The sequence below is a fragment of the Neophocaena asiaeorientalis genome, unplaced genomic scaffold (genome assembly GCF_003031525.2).
Source record: "Neophocaena asiaeorientalis asiaeorientalis breed wild unplaced genomic scaffold, Neophocaena_asiaeorientalis_V1.1 scaffold36, whole genome shotgun sequence".
NCBI lineage: Eukaryota > Metazoa > Chordata > Mammalia > Artiodactyla > Phocoenidae > Neophocaena > Neophocaena asiaeorientalis.
Genome location: NW_020174149.1, coordinates 175,529 through 197,733, shown reverse-complemented (window position 1 = coordinate 197,733; position 22,205 = coordinate 175,529). Strand labels below are relative to the sequence as shown.

The 22,205-nt window shown below is 37.7% G+C and overlaps 1 protein-coding gene across 2 annotated transcripts; it reads left to right on the top strand.

The window, feature by feature from the left end:
* Positions 1-6,760: 6,760 nt before the first annotated feature.
* On the top strand, positions 6,761-16,770 carry STEAP1 (STEAP family member 1). Of its 2 annotated transcripts, XM_024755039.1 has the most exons (6): positions 6,761-6,814; positions 10,565-10,679; positions 12,823-13,335; positions 13,936-14,100; positions 15,609-15,687; positions 16,416-16,464. In XM_024755039.1, the coding sequence occupies exons 2-5, from the start codon at positions 10,596-10,598 to the stop codon at positions 15,627-15,629; spliced, it is 783 nt and encodes a 260-aa protein (XP_024610807.1). In that variant the 5' UTR covers positions 6,761-6,814; positions 10,565-10,595; the 3' UTR covers positions 15,630-15,687; positions 16,416-16,464. The 2 variants fall into 2 exon arrangements, with proteins under 2 accessions (XP_024610807.1, XP_024610806.1); XM_024755038.1 differs by lacking the exon at positions 15,609-15,687 and having other exon boundaries at positions 16,416-16,770.
* The last annotated feature ends 5,435 nt before the right edge of the window (positions 16,771-22,205 follow it).

The window sequence follows — 22,205 nt, the reverse complement described above, 5'->3', positions numbered from 1 at the left end:
GATAGGAAGTACCCAAAATGGGTGAAGGGTGTTTAAAAATACAAACTTCCAGTTATGAAGTAAATAATCCATGGTAATATAAAGTACAGCATGGTGACTAGAGTTAATAATACTGTATTATGTACTGCTGGAGAGATCTTAAAAGTTCTCATCACAAGAAAAAAAATTTTGTAACTATACTTGACAGTTGTTAACTAGACCTATTGGGGTGAACATTTTGCAATATACACAAATATCAAATCATTATGTTGTACCCCTGAAATTGATATAATTTTATATGACAATTATACCTCAATAAAGGGAAGATAATTTGTGTGAAATGCTTGATATTGTAAACACTCAATAAACATTAGGTACAGATGTAAATATAGATAAAAAGGATATTATACAAAGATGCAAGGACATATATACACAAAAACAAATGCATGAATGATAGACAGAAAGATGAACACACACAGAAGTGAGTCTGAACGTACAGAATCTTTCCAGTGAGTTTGAGAATGTACTTAAAACAGTGTAAGCAGAAAGCAGCCACGCCAGAGGCCCTTGAACGGTGCATTTTTACTGAGCGGGGCTCTGGCGCCACCTTGTGGCTACATAGCAAGCAGCCCACCACTGAATCCAGTTCCACAGAAGCTTTGAAATCTAACCTTTCCAGAGCCCCCCCTTAAATACTGAAAAGATGAATAGTTTCCTTGATTGTAAAAACTCTACCCTGTTTCAGACAGAAACAGTGCATAAAGCTTGCTCTGTCGTCCACAAACCTATCTCTGTATTTTTTATTGATTTATCCCAACTATGCACTCTCCCTGTGAAGGTATGTCCTTAAGGATTCTGCAGCTGCCAATCAATCGAGAGAGAGGCGTGTTACACAATTGACTAAAACATGATCAGAAAAGAGCTGGATGGAAGTGTGTAGACAGAAATGAGGGCTTTCAGGGGAAACTAACCCGAATACAGAAGAGAATTAAGGACAGACCTATACCAAGAGCTGAGTGGGAGAATTCAATTCAATAAGTTTTCTTTGAGCTCCAGCTACTCTGAGACATGCTCTCTCCTAAGGGCTAGAGGTCTGAAGAAGGCTAACACCTTTAGGAGCTCGCCTAGGAGAAATCCTTCAGAAATACTAAGGAATCACATCCAATACGCTGTGTTAGAAATCTTCTGCTTAACTCAAACAAGGAGTAGGTCAAGGGGAGGAAAACTACTAGATTTATAAAGCTAATTCCGGGACATAAATATGTTGCTAGACCAAAGGAAAATTTAATCCATATATGCTACTTCTGGTTTGGGAAAGAAAACAAAGTCTTTCCCTTTCTTTTCCCCAAAGAAAAATCTTTCACTCTTCTAAGGCCAAGTTCAAAACATTCATTCTTCCATTACATCTCCTCTCACCAACTGAGCCCAAATCATTGCTCCAATGCTTCTGTGAACTTTAGGCAGCCCAGCCTTTATTTTATTATTCAGTACTTGGTTCTGAGTGACTTTGCACTTTTCTCCCAGTGAACTAAATTATTCATATATCTTGCCTCCCTATTTCTCCCAAATAAATATTGTACTCTTTGAAGGCAGGGAACTAGTCCTCAATTGTTGCGGTCTCAAAGTCCCTACCCTCCATCCCTTCAGCTGGTCTTGACTCCATGAATTATTTTATAGATGATAGATAGATAGGTAGATAGACTAGATAGATAATGGATAGAGAGATCTTCCCCGTAACATCATACAGAAAGTCCCAAACGAACTTTTTGGCCAACCCAAAATATATACAACTTCTATATCCATTTATCTGTTGACCAACACTTAGGTTGTTACCATATCTTGGCTACTGTAAATAATTCTTCTGTGAACATCAGGGTGTATGTATCTTTTCATATTAGTGTTTTTGTTTTCTTCAGATATATATCCTGGCATGGAACTGCTGGATCATATGGTAGTTTTAATTTTTGAGGAACCTCCATACTGATTTCCATAGTGGCTACACCAATTTACATTCCGACAGTGTGCTAGGGTTCCCTTTTCTCTACATCCTTATCAACATTTATTATTTGTTGTCTTTTTGACGACAGGCATTCTGACAGGTGTGAGGTGATATCTCACTGTGGTTTTGATTTGCATTTTTCTGATGATTAGTGATGTTGAGCATTTTTTTCATGTGCCCAACAGACTCTTTTTTTTTTTTTTTTTTTTGGTACGCGGGCCTCTCACTGCTGTGGCCTCTCCCGTTGTGGAGCACAGCCTCTGGACACGCAGGCTCAGCGGCCATGGCTCACGGGCCCAGCCGCTCCGCAGCATGTGGGATCTTCCCGGACAGGGGAATAAACCCGTGTCCCCTGCATCGGCAGGCAGACTCTCAACCACTGCGCCACCAGGGAAGCCCAGACTCTTTTATTTCCTATCTTATTTGACTTTTAATAGTACTTGACATTGTTGACCACTTGCCCCAACTTAAATTCTCCCCAAGGTACCCTTCATTCAATAGGTATTTATCAGCTTTTCACTATATACTATGTTCTTACTAAGTCTGAGGAGGCAAATGGAAAGAAATGATCCCTGCCCTCCAGCAGTTTCCACTCTAGGAAAGAAGGCTGAATACATTATACGGAGAGTGCCAGGAAGAAGTATCTGAGGCTCCTGGTTCTCCTACTGAATTTTTCCATGTTCCCCTTTGCCAACAAAGGTTTCTCCCACTATTGATCACACACCCTATTCATGTATACATCCCCAACATAGCATGTATACAGTATCCTCAGCTAATATCTCAAGATAATAAGGTGAGATTTGTCATTAGCTTTGCTGAGTGTAAATTCACATTTCAAATAGTCTTCTGGATGGTTTCCCCAAGATTACTTCATAATCAAACTGATAAAAGATTAAACTTGGAGTATGAAAAAAATGCCAGCTGGCAAGGATATGGAGAAGAGGGGAACCCTTATATATTGTTGGTGGGAATGTAAATTAGTACAGCCACTATGGAAACAGGATAAAAAATAAATTAAAAATTGAACTACCATACGATCCAGCAATTTCATTTCTGGGTATATACCTGAAGGAAATGAAATCACTATGCTGAAAAGATATCTGTACCTCCATGTTCACCGCATCATTATTTATAATAGCAAACATAGATGAATGGCTATGTGTCCATCAGTGGTTGAATGGATAAAGGAAAAAAATTTTTTTTCCATCATATTATTTCCAGGGGTAAAATCACATTCCACAAACATATACAAGTCTGTTCCACCAATCTCTAAATTACAAGAGATACAAACGTAAAAACGGCAAGGTCTCTGCTCTCTTAAAGCTCACAGTTTAATGAGGGTAAAAGAAACACATATAAAAATCTCCAATACAGGCTAATTCTGAAAAGTGCTGTAATATAATATCAGACAAGCTCGGGTATGCGCTAAGCTACTATATAACAAAGGAGACCAAGATAGAGTGGTTTAAAGAAGATACTTTTTTTCACCAATATGTATCGTTTGGTATGGAGATGTGGGGAAAGGAGAAATTGCCTAGTTAAGTAATACTATGAAGGTGGTGAAATCTGTTCTCTTGGCTCCAATGCTTCTGTTTTTCCTAAGGTATAACCCCTTCACAGCCTTCCAGTATCCATCTTCAACACCCTTATATTTCACTCTCTCTGTCAGAACATACTTTCAAAAAAGTACTGAAATATTCGATAATAGTAGGATGTAAATAACTGGTAAGGCTTAATGTGATGCCATTTGCAGGTACCTTTTCATAGATTACAACAGATTTAAAGACAATAGGATATATTTTGTCACAGAATTTTGAGCATCATAGTTAAGCAGTATTTGGGCAGAAATGGATCTGTGAGCCTTGAAATCAACCACCAATTCTTAAAATCCGCCTAGAACAGATGTTGACTGTTAACTGTGTTGGTGAATAAGCAATAAAGGGCTTGAGCTGGGGGGAAATACCTGGAAGAATTTTTTAAAAACCTCCAGTCCTGGGGGTGGATTCTTTCTGCCCCCAACCACTTTCACCCACAGACATTGGGGGCTAACTGACCACATACTCTAAGCATTAGTCTACCAGAAGATTTTGAACTAGTGAAGAGAATGTATCATATGAGACTAGTAGAATCAGAAAATTAGGCCAGTAGAGCTTTACCATGTCTGTGCTAAAACAATCATTTGGACAAAATATTTCCCCATGAACTTTAGGTAAATTTTGCCTCCTCTTAAAGTAAGTCTGACCATTGTTATACAGTAAGAGGTAGACTTGGAAATACTGTTGAACATCGTTTGAATTACTGTGCCCTTAGGAGTCAGTTTGATTTCCGAAGGAGAGAAACTAAATACAGTTCCTGTCATCCGTGCACAATTTACTGTCTATTGATCATTTTGATTAATTTTAACAGTATGATCATTTTTTATCTCTCTCACCACTATACTCCATTTACCTCTTAAATGGCAGTCCCATCAAATTCTAAGATTAGGTTGCTTTTTGGTCAAGTAAAAGTACTCATGGATTCTAAATTATATTTTCCCCATGATATGTTACTGTGAAATCACTAGTTTAGTATTTGACCCCAAATAAGATTGAAGAACTGTTTTGTTAATATGCTTTCTTGCTAGAGTTTAAGTTTATTACAAAATATCCTGAATGACCCAAATTGGTTAGTAACTCACAGTTGAATTCCTATTTTAAAATCCCCTAGTTCTCACAAGTCATACCGAAACTAGCAATCTGCTTTTCAGCATTTGCAATAGCATAGCACTGTTTTCCACAAGCTATACTGGTTTTATAAAGTATGTGCTATAGAGGCTGACTCAGAGCATTTTCAGATGCTTTGGCTTTGTATTTCTCAAAAAAAAAAAAAAAATCTTTTTCTTCATCTCATACCCAAATCACAGATCACATATATGCAAAAATTGCAGAAATTTGGTCTCTAATACTAACTCCTGATAACTCAATCAAAGTTCTTTAATACTATGGTTTTTTAATCCAATGTTCTGTTGCCTTTATAAACTCTACAAACTAATTAGTAAATAACCTCACATTTTCAATCCTTTTCCTTTGAAACATACTATATTTATTCACCTCACTAAAACACTGAACAAAAAAACTTCCGGAAGATGTGTGGAAATAAAATTATTGGTCTAATTATAAAGCAGAAGTATTTGGGGCTTGATTCCAAATGTTTTAATTAAACAGGAAAAGTAGTTTTAAGTGAAGCTTGCTACAGTTAGCCAACTTATATTAATATAATATTAACTTCCTTGCCCTCATCACATGCAAAATAAATTATAAGAAAGTGAATGACCTTTGTTCTATCAAATCTTAAAAAATAAAATCTTATTGTTTTGTTTGATGATTTAAAACCTATCATCATTTTTAAAATTCAACAATGCTTAGACACATTTAGCAATTTTTCTTAATTTTCATAATCTGTTCTATAAACACAGAGATTTTTTTTCTAAAACTTTTAAAAATGATTATTTTCTAGTTTTGCTAGAAATAAAAAGTGGAAGATTCTATTTCTACCGCAAGGCATCAGTCCATGGTAAATTAATCTTCAAGGGGTTTTAACATTATCCTGTGGACAGTCAATGACTACAGAAAATTACATGTTAAAATATGAACAGTACTAGGGGCCCTAGCTATGAATAAAAGATAATCAAGGAAAATGCAGTTGAGAGTTTATTTTCCTTTACTTTTCCTAATCAGATTAGTTCTGGGGATGTTATACACCAAATCCTCAGACGTTGCAATTCAGGTCTCAGACGCTCTACCCTGAGGCTGGTTCCAACTCAGAGGAGTAAATCCCCCGCTCACATTCGCTCTTTCTCCATACCCCTCATATTTTAAAAGCAACCTTAAACTTTTAAATAGTGACAGTAACTCAACTTTAGGTTTGTAGTGCTTGATGGGGTTAGGGTATGGGAAGGTGGCTTTAATATCAGAGGTGGGGAAGGGGAGGAGTGAACGTCGGGTTTAAGGACTTATTCAGCTAGGGGACAGGGTTTGTGCGGTTTAAGATACAAGATTTCGACAATTTAGCGGGCAAAAGAGATTCAGAGATTCAGATTCGGATTTGGAAATTGTAAATTACAGCCACTTCAAAGAGCTGCTGTGAAGTTTAAAATGAGTTAGCTACGGTCTAAAGCTCTAAAATGAGCTCGCTAAGCGCTAAAGCTCTAAAATGAGTTAGCTAAGCTCTCACAGTGTGATCTGAGAGTGCTTCAGCATCACCTAGGAACTGTTAGAAAATGCAGAATCTCAGGCCCCATCCCGGATCTACTAAACAGGAAACGTGGGCGAGGTGGAGGAGAGGGGCTTTGGGGGGTGTGTGGACACGACAGACCAGTGTTTTAATAAGCCCTACAGGAAATACATGTTAGAGTTTGAGAACCACTGCTCTAAGGAATTGCACGAATGTTCATTAGTTGGGAGATTAAAGTAGGCGAGAAGAAGGACGGAAGGGAGGGAGGCAGGGAGGGAAAAGGAGGAGAGGAGAGGAGAGGAGAATATCGAGAGGATCGAGAGGGTGCAGAGCAGACCTCAGACAGAGGACAGGGCTCTTTGAAAGAAAACCGGGAGTGGCCGGATGGCTACGTAGAGAAATCCTAGGTTCGGCTCTGGGACCTTCCCAGGACTGTCCAGCCAAGCAGGAGCCCTGCGGACGCCCGGCACCGGCAGGTGGCGCCGGACGGACAATTGACAAGGAGGCGGAGTCTGCCCAGGCAGAGCAGGCTCGCGCTCTGGAGGTTCGGGCGCCGAGCGGGGCTGGGCACCTCCGGGCCGGTGCTGCGGCCGCGACTTACCGTCAGATCGCGCCGAGAGACGGGTGAGTCCCTTGAATCGTTCTGGCTCGCTGCTTGTTCCCTGCCGCTCGGTGTCCCTGCGAGGCCGGGCACCGGCTCCCAGCATCGGGAGGAATGTAGGGGGTTGCGAGCCCTCCCAGGACTGAAGCAGTGGCGCTTCGGGGCGAAAGCAGCTCAGTTTGCCCCTCGCGCGCCGCTCTGGGACACGCTGCCTTCCAGCGAGCTCTCCGCGGAGCACACCGCTCCATTGTGGCTGGTCCAGGGGCTGGGAGCCGGGGACTCACAGGAAAGCCTTTTCTCTGGGGACTCAGGGGATATGATGAGTTATTAAGTTTGTCCTTAGGTTGGGTTCTGATGGCAAGTTTTCCAACTTGGCAAAATCGCCACGAGTTTGCATAGTATTGATGAATGATTGGTACGTACTACTTAAAACCGTGCAACTCGTCAAGTTTCCTAGTAACAGAGAGTTTTCATTTTAAGTCCTTGGAACATTAGTCCGACTCTTTCAGAATCTCAGTTAGGATTCAGGTTTCCTCCAAATAGTCAATCAAGGCTTTATATGTGTCAGGTGTGAAATCCACTGGAAGGAGTTTGTAAGACATAAAATTTACGAACACTTCCAAATTCCTGACTCTGTTCTTTTTGTAAAAAAAAAAAATCCTTATTGAATAAAAGGTCATTCGTTTAGCACAGGGAGGAAGCAAGGCCTAACAACACAGCCCAGTGAAGAAAAACATCTCCCCTTCACATAGTTAAATGTGGTAAAGTAAGTTTGCAGTTAAAAGTATAGAAGATTTGGAAATGCAATGCAACTGACCATGTATCCCGGTCATTGAGTGTCTTCATATTCCAAATTCTTCAACATAAACATAAGTCAGTTGGACTGCGTCAATATTTAGCAGGAACGTCAGCAACGTCCTGGTACAGCAAAATGGAACAGTCACATCAGAAATAGGCTTTGCTTTTTAATGGAGACACAAGAGAACTTTGGATCAAATTCTGGCGTTCCTAACATCTGAATACTGTGCTGTTTCCTGTTGTTTTTGTTGATGAAAAGATTTTATTGTAGAATTTAAATTATATATTTGGTTAATGTCTGAGGGAAACCAACATATTTTATTTGACTGATATTTTATTTTCTTGGCTTCAGGGTACAAGGTGGACTGTGGGTGACACAGTCAACAAGCTCCCTAACTGCCCGGGGTTTTTCCTTGGCTTTGCTCTTCAGTATGGTCTCCCTACCATGCGGACGAACCGTTGGATACCTCTCCAGGGCCACTCTGGCTTTTCACCCAGATTCTGTGCAAAGTGGCCCTCAATCAGTAAATACTACCAACTTGCTAGATGCTCCAGGACCAGGTCCTGAAGACAGCCCTCACCCTTCCCACGCCACCATCTGTCCATAAAACTTTGTCTTCCTTTCCGATGCGTTGCACTACCATGCAGTCAGATCTTGAAATGTCTGCCTTCTCTCCTAGACTTTAAGCTTTTTTTTTTTGCGGTACGCGGGCCTCTCACTGTTGTGGCCTCTCCCGTTGCGGAGTACAGGCTCCGGACGCGCAGGCTCAACGGCCATGGCTCACGGGCCCAACCGCTCCGCGGCATGTGGGATCTTCCCGCACCGGGGCACGAACCCGTGTCCCCTGCATCGGCAGGCGGACTCTCAACCACTGCGCCACCAGGGAAGCCCTAGACTTTAAGCTTTTTGAAAGCAGAGTCTCCATCTCATTTAACTTTATATTCCCACTGCCTACCTGGTTGTTCACAGTATAGTTAATGACTTAATATTGAAAAAGTGTAGATTTGTATGCTAACATCTTTGCCATCCTGAAACTCACAGTTAACACATCTCCCAAGCATGGTGAATTATTTTGTGTATTTGATTACAGTAAGTAAAACTTGTATTCCTAGTCATATACACACCCCCAAATTACTATATTAATAATGTTGGTTAAATCACCAAATGATTTGGAATAATACTTCTTAAGCAAATAGACTGTAAAAACCCTCCAGAGCAGACATGAAATCTCATTTCTCTTTTTCCTCCTCAATGTCTGTCATAGATTAGAGTTCATAGATACTTGAAGATTGGCATATGCTTTACTCAGAACTCTTTCAAATGCCACTGATATACACCTTACTCAAACTAACTTAAGCAAAATAGGGATTGTATTGGCTTGTGTAACTGAAAAATTCAGGATCTGGTCTCAGAAACTCTAAATATTTAAATATGCCAGGACTCTTCTGTGTCTTTCCCCATTTCTTGCTTAGGCTTCTGTGTGTTGGCTTTCTTCTGTCCTTTTGAAGACATCTTCCTCCTTACAGCATGTAGAAGAAAGCATGGTAGGCTTCTATCATCCCTATATAACAGAATATTAAAGACATCTTCTCTTTATCTTTCATTTCCAAATATAAACATCAGAGAAGGACTCTAATTGCTTCAACTAGAGTTGTATGCCATCCCTAAGCCAATCAGTGTGATGAGCAGAATAGAGAACTGTCATTAGTCAAGACTGAGTCATATGCCCACTTCTGTGGCCAAAGGAGGGCATTTCTCTGGATGGAGGAAATGTTTTAGATCATAAAATAGTGGGAAAAGAATGTGGGCAGACCAAAAAAAATATTCTCAGCATGAATATTGTGAAATTTTGAAATAAGTAACGTATGGAAAATGTTCTTAGAGCACTTCAACAAAGGCACATGTTGGCATTATGTAAAGATGACTCCTCTTTATTCTCTGTGAAGATCAAACCTTTAAAAGTTGGAGAATGTTTTAAGTGTTTTAAACTGCTAGAAACAACTTTCCACTTAATAAAGTATTACAGATGGTCTAAAATTCAGAAACACTTGGAATGTTTCTGTCAATCAAATGGTTATATATCTAATCTGTTTTCTTACTGAATTTCATAAAGAATAACTTGGCAATGTATTCCTCTGGAAATAAATTTAGAACTAATAAAACAGTGAATAATGTTGTGACATCATATGTTTCCCTTTCCTAAAAAATGTTACACCAAGCCCAAATGAGGATCTGTAGACAGTGTTAAGGAAAAGATTCTTTTATCGGGCAGGAAGTGTGACAAAATAATTTCCACAGGGTTAAATATGCTAGCATATTTAAATATGCTAGCAATGCTTGTCTTACCAACAAAAACCAGGCTGTGACTCCGATGGGAAAATGGCACTCCTAAAACATAACCTTTCAGTCCTTTGTGCTGCTATCAGCATTCACCTTACCGAGAGTGCCTATTCTGTTCATTTTCTGAAACTCAGAGTACATTTCCCCATAAAATCATTTCACCATTATTTCAGATTACAGTGTCAACTCCAAAAGTCTATTAAACACAACTTCCTGAAATATAATCTTATATCAGCAAACTCCAACCTCCACTGACAACATTGTTATTCTCAAAAAACTACATTCCTAATTCTATTTACCTTTGAGGGGAGTTGACTTTCCTCCAAATGAGCACCTGGAGTTAAAGTCTCCTAAAATAAAAGGCAACAACTGACCCTTTGAATTCCATATAGACACCTGGATCATTCATTGCACTGATAGTTGGACAAAGAAAAACACTATTGACACAAGGGCACTTGTTTGAATTCTTATAGATTATAATGTGAGGTTAAATGAGTCAATCAGTCCATATTTTAAATTGCACTTTATCTGCCACTCTAGCCCTTATATGAGTAAATTTTTCATATTGCCCTATCAAACATTAATATCATAAATAGCATAGATGTGAAGAAGATAATTATTTTTATTTGCACAGGTGGCTGAGGCCATACTATTTTATAGAATTAATGGAGAGCAGACAAGACATCACAAACCAAGAAGAACTTTGGAAAATGAAGTCCAGGAGAAATCGAGAAGAAGACGGTTATTTGGTAAAATAATAATATTAATTAATTAATTAAAATCTATAAATAATTCAAATGCTGTTCTATATCTCCTAGTGTTATAAAAGTGATTTTCACCCTAGTCTGCTGATATCTTTACTCTGATTCCTGGCACTGATATCGTGATGGCTAAAGGGCAGTGTGGGCTATGAGAGGAGTTGTACGTTGACTGTCATGGACTTAGCTGAATAACCTTGAATAAGTCACTGAAAATCCTGGGTCTTTGTTTATCTACAAAGTGAGAGAGTTGGACCAGATCATCTCCAAAGCCCTTCCAATTCTTTCTAACATTCTGTGGGTCTAAGTTTTTTTAAAAAGTCATCAATGCCCATATAACAGTAGTTTTGTAAACTTTTTTTCATAGGCTCCATGGCAGTTTACCAAGAGATCATCAAGTTAATTGATGATTCACTGTTTAACCAAATAAATTCAACTTTGGAATAAGAATCATTTGTCACACTTTTGCCCCACATCAAGATTAAATGTTTCTTACTAAATTATTTGACTGAACAAGTGGTGGAAAATTTTGCTTCCAAACTCTTTTTACCTTTCTAACTGATCTCAACTACAGTTTTAACAGAAAGTATTTATTTTATCTTAATTACCTTAATAGGAAAAATAAGGTAGTACAAGTACATACTGTCTAAAATAAGTGTGCATAAAATAAAATCATTTTCATTTTTCAAGTGAACTGTCTTACTTGCTGTTCCATGATTCTTCACCCATAACCAGAAAATTGATATCCATTGATTGTTTTAACATGCAGAGATGGCAGAAGCTGTATAATGCTCAATTCCCTTCTAAATGGAGTAATTGGAAAAAGCATTGGATGTAATAGTGATTTGTTACTGAAAGTAAAAGTCAAATGGCAAGAGGTCATTTTTAAATACTAAAAATTATAGAGAACTATGCGAGTTAAAGTTACTCTGCATAAAATGAGGAAATGAACAAGATAATCACTAACATCATTCTGAGCATTAAAATGTTATGGGTCTACATCTAGAGCTATAAGAAATTAGGAATAACATATTAGGTGAGAAAGTGAATTTATTCATAAAGTAACACAATATGAAACACTCTGCTATAAGTTCTTATTTTGAGGGTTTTTTTTTTTTATTTGCTGGTATATCAGTCAGTTGGGGAAGTGACGTAATATTCAGTGCAAACTTCTTTTGAATTGTTGACTACCTAGAAATGCAACTGGGTAAAGAAATATAACTTTCTCAGGAAATAAATCATCCCTGTGGGATTTAACTACTTATATAGCCTTTGTACCGTTTTAATAGACTATTCGTCTATTAGTACTTATACAAATGAGATATTTTATGAATATGAGACTACATGATGGGGGAGGGATAAATTGGGAGATTGGGATTGTCATATACATACTACTATATATAAGATAGATAACTAATAAGAAACTACTGTATAGCACAGGGAACTCTACTCAATACTCTGTAATGTAATGACCTATATGGGAAAAGAATCTAAAAAATAGTGGATATACATATATGTATAACTGATTCACTTTGCTGTACAGCAGAAACTAACACAACATTGTAAATCAACTATACTCCAATAAACATTAATTTAAAAAAAGACTACAAGATGGAAATTACGTATTTTTATCTAATAGTAATGACTATATTATTCCTGTTCCTTTGTACTTGAATGAATGGAGTTTGCAGAGGGTTGTCCAGTAACCAAAAGAAATTATAAAACAAATACAACTATGACTACCTACAAGTGTTACTATTTTTACCAAAGATTGCTGGATTTTTTTTTAAGTTTTTCAGTTTTTGTTTCCCAGTTGCATTATTTCATTCTTTTACACTTTCAAGATAGAAACACAATGGTCTGAGCTCTAGTGGAGGTATCTGAAGCATGTATTTCTTTTGACTTAAAGAAAAATGAGTAACAGAAATTATGGAGAACCCCCAGTAAGGTAGGATAACTAAGTATACCTTTGATCATTGCCACATAGTCTATGCCACCTTCCACTAACCAGTATCCAAAAGCAAGGTTCAAAATGTCCCTTTTTACTGAAGTACAATGAGCAGTAAGTAATTAGTTTGAGAGACATCCCATTGTTTTGTTCAGTTTTAAGATGTTCATTTTCTTTCCTTTGTAGAATAAGGATTCAAGAGAGACCAGCGCACTGAAAAGACCTGTGCTTTTGCACTTGCACCAAACAACCCATTGTGATGAATTTGATTGCCCCCCAGAGCTTCAGCACAAACAGGAACTCTTTCCAAAGTGGCATTTACCTATTAAAATAGCTGCTATCGTATCATCTCTGACTTTTCTTTACACTCTTCTGAGGGAAATAATTCACCCTTTTGTAACTTCCCATCAACAGTATTTTTATAAAATTCCAATCCTGGTCATCAACAAAGTCTTGCCAATGGTTTCCATCACCCTCTTGGCACTGGTTTATTTGCCAGGTGTGATAGCAGCAGTTGTGCAGCTTCATAATGGAACCAAGTATAAGAAATTTCCACATTGGTTGGATAGGTGGATGGTAACGAGAAAGCAATTTGGTCTTCTCAGTTTCTTTTTTGCTGTACTGCATGCAGTTTACAGCTTATCCTATCCAATGAGACGATCCTACAGATACAAGTTGCTAAACTGGGCATATCAACAGGTAGGATGACATTACTGACAATATCACTAAACTAAAAAGTCTAAGTCTCCTAACAAATTAACTGTTTCTTATTTTAATATCAGTAACCCAAACCTCTGTTGAAACCCTGTGTCGAGAAAGTAATCTGCTTTTTAAAATTTTTTATTATAACTCTTCACTGGGGCTTGGTTGTATAATTCTACTTTGAGGAAAGTTTTCTAAGCTGAAAATAGTAAACTACAACTTTTAACAACATAAACAAGTATTTTGTTCAAGGACCGAGCCACATTTCAATCTTCTACCACCCTCAGAAGATTTCTTTTTAATGCTAATTGTTCCTATTTTCTGCTTATTTACCATATATACACACATATGACAATTCTAACCAACAAATAACTATTATATAAATTAATAAAACAGATTATATAAATTTTGTGTTCAAGGAAAAAGATCAATAGCTCCTATGTCATTTCTCTTAGAGAAATGCAAAAATAAAGTCATAAATTTGTGGAGGCCCCTAGTCATCAGGTCCTCCATAGTAGAGGGAGCGTAGAAGGAGGTTCTTATACTGGAAACAAGTGTTGTTTGCATTTTTTCCTTCCTCTTTTCACCCTCTCTTAGGTCCAACAAAATAAAGAAGATGCCTGGATCGAGCATGACGTTTGGAGAATGGAAATTTATGTGTCTCTAGGAATTGTGACACTTGCAATACTGGCTCTGTTGGCTGTGACATCTATTCCATCTGTGAGCGACTCTTTGACATGGAGAGAATTTCACTATATTCAGGTAAATTATATATTAAAAAAACTCTGGTCCCTCAGAGAGGTAAATCTTCTTTTTTTTTTTTTTTTTTTTTTTTTGTGGTACGCGGGCCTCTCACTGCTGTGGCCTCTCCCGCTGCAGAGCACAGGCTCCGGACGCGCAGGCTCAGCGGCCATGGCTCACGGGCCCAGCCACTACACGGCATGTGGGATCTTCCCGGACCAGGGCACAAACCCGTGTCCCCTGCATCGGCAGGCGGACTCTCAACCACTGTGCCACCAGGGAAGCCCATAAATCTTCTTTTTAAGCTTATAATATCCTCAAGTATATTGACTTTACCCCATAAAAGAATAATAGATGGTTTTCCAATAGCAAAGATCTCACACTTGTTCCAATTAAAAATGTGCTCTCCTATCATTTTTCCCTCTTGCTGATAAATAGGAGAGGTGTTTTCTAGACATATATAAGAGGCATTACTCAAAGAAAAATATTATTTCTAACATTTGAAGCTTGTTGGACAAGCTTTGGACAAAGCTGTCTATCTAATAACAACAAATGTGATATTTTAGAAATTCAATATTGTTTTCTTAGTTCTCCAAAAGTAAAAAAAAATTTTGCCTATCCTCTGATTTTATTCATGCCTTTTAAGTTACACAGCTTTGTACTCTCCTCCTCGAAATATGGAGTTTTATCTACCAAAGGTATTGTAATATCTAATTTTAAAAGCTTCTTTTTTCAAGTTACATTTTATGTAGCTTATTCACTTGAAGTTACTCAATATTCCTGGAATTCAAAACTGCCTCAGATTTACTGAGGTTAACTTCCTAGTGGTAGATTACACCCTAGAAAGAACAATGGGATCCACGTCTGACAAGATTCAAAGGACTAAACTTAATTCAGTCCTAAGCGCTGCCAAGATTTTTAAAATTATATACATAGCTTTAACTTTTATGGGTAGACATCTTTGGAAATTCCGACAAAGTCAGTTAATCCTCACTATCCTTTGTACACATCCATGCATGTACTCCAACAGACACCTTATCAGGACATCTGATTAAGCTGGAAAGAATGTCTCCATCTGAATTATTTGAATGTGGTTTACAGATGGTGCCACATTTTCCAGGTGCAATATTTGCTGATTTTGTAGGTTTAGCTTGATAGCCATTGGAGTTGTCTGTTCCTCATTAAATAACTCTCTTCTTACATTGCTCTGCCTGTCACACATATGCTGTGCATCACTTTACAGATTTAATTACAAATTCAAGCGCTGTATCTTGACAACCCAACCCATTCCACTCTGTGTACAATACCTAGCCCATAATATGTATACAATACACATTTGGTAAATTAATCTTCAACTAATTACATATATTTTTCAATTAATAACCTAGCAACTTTTCATTTACAATCTAAGTACTGGCTACTTTATGATTTACCTTGGAGATTTATATTTGAAAATATAAACTTAGCTATTTGGTTGTATTCATTGGGGCTTACTGCTGAATAATTGTGAGTTGGATTCATTCTGACAGTCTAGTGAACAATTCCTGTAAAGTGAATAGAAGTCAGAAGATATCTAGAAGAGCTATTGCCAGAATTCCATAAAACTACGTAGGTGAACAATTCTTTTTAAGTAACTTTATCTGGATGGTGCCAAGTATCCCAATGCAAGCTGATATTTTTCTTCACATCTCCATATCTCTATGTTTCGTTCAAACATTGAAATAATTGTTGGTATTTTTCCACTTTATCAAAATGTTTGATTTTTCTAACAAAGACCAAGCTCATTCACTTTAGTATTAATATGCCAAAATCACAATCACTTTAGTTGCCTTTGTAATTGATAAAGATCACTAATATCAAGTTGATTTTTGCACTGATCTTCAGTCAACCCACCAATATTTATTGAGCACCTAAAATGTGCACAGCATTGTGTTGATTCTGCAGGGATCCTGTGATGAGTCAGACAGAGTCTCTGATTTTGGGTGTCTCTTGATAAGCAGAATTAAGGCAAATGCACAAGAGACAAAGCATCATAAAATAAATGTCATAAGAGAGAAGAACAAGGTATGGAGAAAGGGAAGGCAATGTTATCGATTTTCTGAGACCAAAAGGAGAATGGTTGTGAATTTTCTCAACTTAGATAGCCTGGAGACAAAGGCATTACCCACATGTAAAAATAGTGGAAATATGAGTGGACATTGTCGAGAAACGTAATAGGAAAACAAATGGAGATGAATGGAAGAATTTCCAAGCAACGAAACAGATCTAGATGATATAGGATGGAATAAACTCTAAATGAACCAATCTCACCAAGATAATTCTTTTTTCTTTTGCAGAGCAAACTAGGAATTGTTTCCCTTCTGCTGGGCACAATACATGCATTGGTTTTTGCCTGGAATAAATGGGTAGATATAAAACAATTTGTATGGTATACACCTCCAAATTTTATGATAGCTGTTTTCCTTCCAATTGTTGTCCTGATATGCAAAGCCATACTACTCCTGCCGTGCTTGAGAAAGAAGATACTGAAGATTAGACACGGTTGGGAGGATGTCACCAACATTAACAAAACTAAGATGTCTTCCCAGTTGTAGAATTGCTGTTTACACACATTTTTGTCCAATATTGATATATTTTATCATAAACACTTCAAATTTGTATTTGTTTAATAAAATGACCACTTGAGGATCTTAACCTATCTCTTTGTTTATGGGTGATGTTTGAAATATGTGTATTTCCTTGCAGATGTGATTCAAAGCGAGAAGTTAAATAACCTTTATCACATTCTCTATGTTTAGTAAAGCTGAGCATAAAAAATAATCATATCTCATTTGTCAGACTACATAGCATTATAAATAATAAAAGGCCTTGAAATACCAGTCCTTGCCACTCCTTAAAAGTTATCATGAGCCATGAGAAAAAGATATTATCTGATGGCCAAGAGGCACATGAAAAAATGCTCAACGTTGCTAATTATTAGAGAAATGCAAATCAAAACTACAATGAGGTACCACCTCACACCAGTCAGAATGGGCATCATTAAAAAGTCTACAAATAACAAATGCTGGAGAGGGTGTGGAGAAAAGGGAACCCTCCTACACTGTTGGTGGGAATATAAGTTGGTGTAGCCACTGTGGAAAACAGTATGGAGGTTCCTCAGAAAACTAAAAATAGAATTGCCATATGATCCAGCAATCCTATTCCTGGGCATATATTTGGACAAAACTATAATTCAAAAAGATACATGCACCCCAGTGTTCATTGCAGCACTATTTACCATGGCCAAGACATGGAAACAACCTAAATGTCCATTGAGAGATAAATGGATAAAGAAGATGTGGTACATATATACAATGGGATACTACTCAGCCATAAAAAAGAACAAAAGAATGCCATTTACAGCAACATGGATGCAACTAGAGATTATCATACTAAGTGAAGTAAGTCAAAAAGAGAAAGACAAACACCATATGATATCAGTTATATGTGGAATCTAAAATATGACACAAATGAACTATCTAGGAAACAGAAACAGAATCACAGACATAGAGAACAGACTACTAATTGCCAAGGGGGATGCGGTTAGGGGAGGGATGAAGTGGGAAGCTGGGGTTAGCAGATGTAAGCTTTTTTATATAGAATGGACAAATTAAAAGGTCCTACTGTATAGAACAGAGAACTATATTCAATACCCTATGATTTTAAGGAAAAGTTTGATAAATTGGACTAAATAAACAGTTGTCAAAAGATACCATTAAGAGAGTGAAAATGCAAGCTACAGGGTGGGAGAGAATATTGCTACAACAGGGTCATATCCAAGATATGTTTAAAAAAAAAACTCCCATTAAAAAAAAATACCCTATGATAAACCGTAATGGAAAAGAATATATATAAAAAAATTATATATATATATATATATATATATATAACTGAACAACTTTGCTGTACAGCAGTAATTAATACAACACTGTAAATCAACTATACTTCAATATTTTTTTAAGTTATTATCTGAATCTACCTCACTAGCATATCCCATGTTTATGACTGTTGTTAAAGAACTTTCATTTTCCCATAATGGAACACCCATCTCAAAAAACACATGGATTATGACTACACAAGTAAAGCAATAGAATAAGATCAGATACACATCCAGGCAAAATAAAACTCAGGTTTTCCAGGAGAAAAGGTAAATTCAGTTTTCTACATCTGAGTGATGTACAACTCGGTTGAACTTACCTTAATACATTGGCCAAAGCATACCATGAACCAGGTCATCAGACAGCAAACTATACATCAACTATCAGGGCTTGCTAACCCAACCAACTATACTTCAGAGGTTTTCCATAATTAGCAAAACTAACGCAAACCTTGTCTTTTATACAGATAAATTATTTATTATGATTAAAGACAATAGAGCTAATACTAATGGTACAAATTAGGAAAAACAATTACATTCACTGAGCGGAGTTCAGTTTTTTAACTTTTTGTTCTATTACAAAGGATGATTATTCATTATTACATGGGGGCTAAGGAGCCTTCTGGAGTATAAATTTGAATTTTATACACTATTGGGATTCAGACGTATAGATACTTGTCTGCAGATAGTGTTTAGGGTACACAACTGGAAATAGAGTAGACCAGCGGTCCTCAACCTTTTTGGCACCAGGGACCGTTTTCATGGAAGACAATTTTTCCATGGACCAGTTGGGGGTGGGGATGGTTCAGGCAGTAACACGAGTGATGGGGAGTGATGGGGAGCGGCAGATGAAGCTTCACTCGCTCACTTCCTGCTGTGTGGCTGGGTTCCTGCTGGTCCGCAGCCTGGGGGTTCTAGAATTGCAAATCAGATTCAGCAAGGAGATGTAACTATGGGAGCACTTAACTAAGCTTGACACATGTCATACCATAGTCAACCAGCTCTGCTATGCAGCAGTCAAGTACCTGCATTCCCAACTGCATTGCAAGATGGCAAAATGTTAGCATCTCCAGTTCTAAGAGGGAGAACTCGACTTTCAACCTTCCTGGCACTAAGATAGCATTGAGGCTGCAGCTTGGGAACAGAGTTCCAACCTGAAGTGGCACTTCAATGTAGAGATAACATCTGAGTTCTGGCTTGGTTATTGAAGTCCTGTCTCTGTTAGCCATGGTAATAAGTGACAATAGACCTATTCTGAAACACAGAATTCCCAGTGATAGGAGAAAGGGAGTCTACAAGGGCCTTAGGTAAAGCACGAAAACATCTAGATTCAATTTGTACTCAGGGGCTATTGAAAACTAGACCATTCACTCTTTGTATCTTTTCTGAATTTTTAACAATTGTTGGGTAATATTGTTATGAGCAGAAGAAAACAATAAAAGTTGTCTTAGAAAGAATAAATATTATATTCTAGTACAAGCTTAGATTTCCCGTTACTCAATGAAAATGTATAAAGCACCTCCCATATACCAGGCCCAGTGCTAGACAGAGGATATGTCAAGATAGAAATGACCTAGTTCCTACTCACAGTCTCATAGGGAAGACAAATTTTAGTACAGCAATGAATTCTAGCTTACTGGAATCACTAAAGAGGGAACGACCAGCTCTGTTTAGAAGGGCAAAGTCAGGAAGCTGTGAGGTTGATCCAAAAAAGAACTATTTGAGCTGGGGATTAAAGTATAAGTAGGTGTCCTTCAGCTAGAATGGGAAGATAGGTAGCATAGTGAGAAGCATGGAGGTGTAAAATGATGGGATGGAATGTATTGGAAGGACTAACATTCAGGAATAGAGCAGGTGAAGGAAATACCAGATTAGGTAGGGACACAGGCCAGACAGATCAACAAGTTCATTGTATGACATGAAACTAAATTTGGACTTTGTTCTCTAGGGAATAGGGAAGTCACTGAAAAACTTTAAATGGAAGCTTAACATGATCATATTTGTAATTTAGAAAGGTTTATCTACAGACTATCCAGGAGACAGATTTGATAGGGGTCAGGGGCAGTGGGAGCAGTGGTACAAAGGGTGAAGGCAAGTTGGAAGGCTGGAAGAATATCTAAGTAGACAACAGCAGTATCCCAGGACAGAGGCACTAAGTTCCCAAACAGAGGTTGTTGCAGAGGGGGGATGGATAAAAGAGGAGAGCTAATGAAACATGGTAGGAAGATTGAATTTCCAGGAACTCATGACCAATAGGCCATGAGAAGTGAGAAGAAGAAAGGCATTTAGGATGGGACTTTTAGAATTCTATTAGCCTGAATGACTTAGAGAATGATGCCATTAAACAGGATAGGGAATTCTACAGGAGAAGCAGATTTTTAACCATAACAAAACCAGAATGAGTATTCTGTGCATTGTATGCTGTTTACAAAACACAGTTGTTAAGGAATGCCGTGTGTTTTTTTGTTGTTTCAGCATACACAAATATAATTATGAAACACATATAGTTTGTGGCAGTGAAAAGAAAAAGGAAGGTATTTCTCTGCTCCTTTGATAAGGTGTTTTTTTAACACAGTCATGGAGAACAGTCACACAGGGTCTCCCTGGAGCACAAAGAACACCTAGAAAACTGCTGGCCAGGAGACCAGTGCCTTCCTTCCTCAAACAGAGCTTCCTTTCTGCTCAAAATGAAGGCTGCTGGGGTTTATTTTCTTTAAGCATTGCTCTATAGGGATCTTATAATCTTCAGTTAAAAAAATAAAACTATGAAAATGATGTCTTTTATTATTTTAATAATGAGTTACATTTAATGTTGTTTTAAGACAATAAAAAAGAAATTTGTGATTCTGATCTGATTTTCAGACCATAGACTTCTAAGGAAGCCTGTAAGAAATTATGGCCTAATGAGCATGGGATCTCTAAACTTAAACATTTGAATTAATAACAAAAATATGTAATTTTAATTGGTAACATTAATTCTAGAATTTTTTTCCAAGAACATGAACAAGATATAATAGCTGCTTTTTCTAAAACTGGTCTTCAAGGTAAAAGTGTTAGAAAATTTCCAGTTTGGATTTAATGTTAGGTTTTACTCAGTTATTAGAAGTTCTCCTTTTTTATGCCAGTTATTCCAGATGTCTTCAAGAGGCCCTTTGAAGAGGTAATAAATTATTTGATCTCTTATTTGTTGAAATAATCCTATGCTTCAATAAATTAATAAATCACTGACTTGTGACCATTACACATGACCTGAGGCTAAAGTCCACTACCTTCTTCTTCTCAGCTAATTCCATTACTTCAGCTGGTCAAGGAGGCCTCACAGTTATTGCCAGTGAGTATATGACATTCCCAGAATTATTAATGGATACCTCTTTGAACTGTGCCAAGGACAAGTTGTCAGTTCATGCAGCTATAAAATTATTCAACTGGAATAGACTGATGAGATCACCTGAGCTCACTAATCCCTCTCCCAGAGGCATGACCCCACTGAAATGAGGCTTCCTCAGCAAAATGTTTGTATTTAGAACAACACTGAAGAAAGAGAAAAAGGGAAAAGAGCATAGGTGCCAAAATGGTAATGATGAGGAAGCTGTTGATCTTCTTAGAAACAATGCCCCCTCCTGAACCTCAACTGAACCAGGGAGTGACTCACTGGACAAGGTTTTCTGAGAGTCAGAGAACCAGGAATTGAAGCTCGAGGCTTGTGATGATCCGGCCATAACAACTGGCATGTACCCCAGCACATGACCTGGGAAATGATTTCAGACCTCCCTTGTAAGTTGAAGTTGTACTATCACAAAAGATAAATAATAATGGATTTACACAGTGAGTTAGTTATACAGTGTAAGAGCTGGAAGAGTAGGATTAATTTTCGTTTTTTTAAATAGAACTTATGTGAGTGAAATTCCTAACAAAAGCCCACCATGTAATAGGGGCCAGAGTGGAAGTGGGCTCACAGGACCAGGAGATGTTCTTTTTTGTTATGTCTTCACCCCACTCACAAGCCCTTGTGACAACTTGAGCTCCATGGTACATGATTTGAAAACCCTTCCTCATTTATACAGATGAGGAAATGGATCTTTTTGTCAGGGATTGCTTATTTGCAAGGCACAAAAACCTACTCAAAGTCTCTTAAGTATGACAGCAGAAGGGGGATGCTGATATAACCTGCACATCAAGTGAATGATCTGTCCTCCCAGACCCTAGAGCT

What these genes read in the sequence shown, in the direction of transcription:
- STEAP1 (XM_024755038.1), top strand. Translation starts at nt 10,596, where the DNA reads ATGGAGAGCAGACAAGACATCACAAACCAAGAAGAACTTTGGAAAATG. An exon ending in TAAACTGGGCATATCAACAG is followed by an intron (nt 13,336 to 13,935) that starts GTAGGATGACAT and finishes ACCCTCTCTTAG; the next exon opens with GTCCAACAAAATAAAGAAGA. An exon ending in GAGAATTTCACTATATTCAG is followed by an intron (nt 14,101 to 16,415) that starts GTAAATTATATA and finishes TTTCTTTTGCAG; the next exon opens with AGCAAACTAGGAATTGTTTC.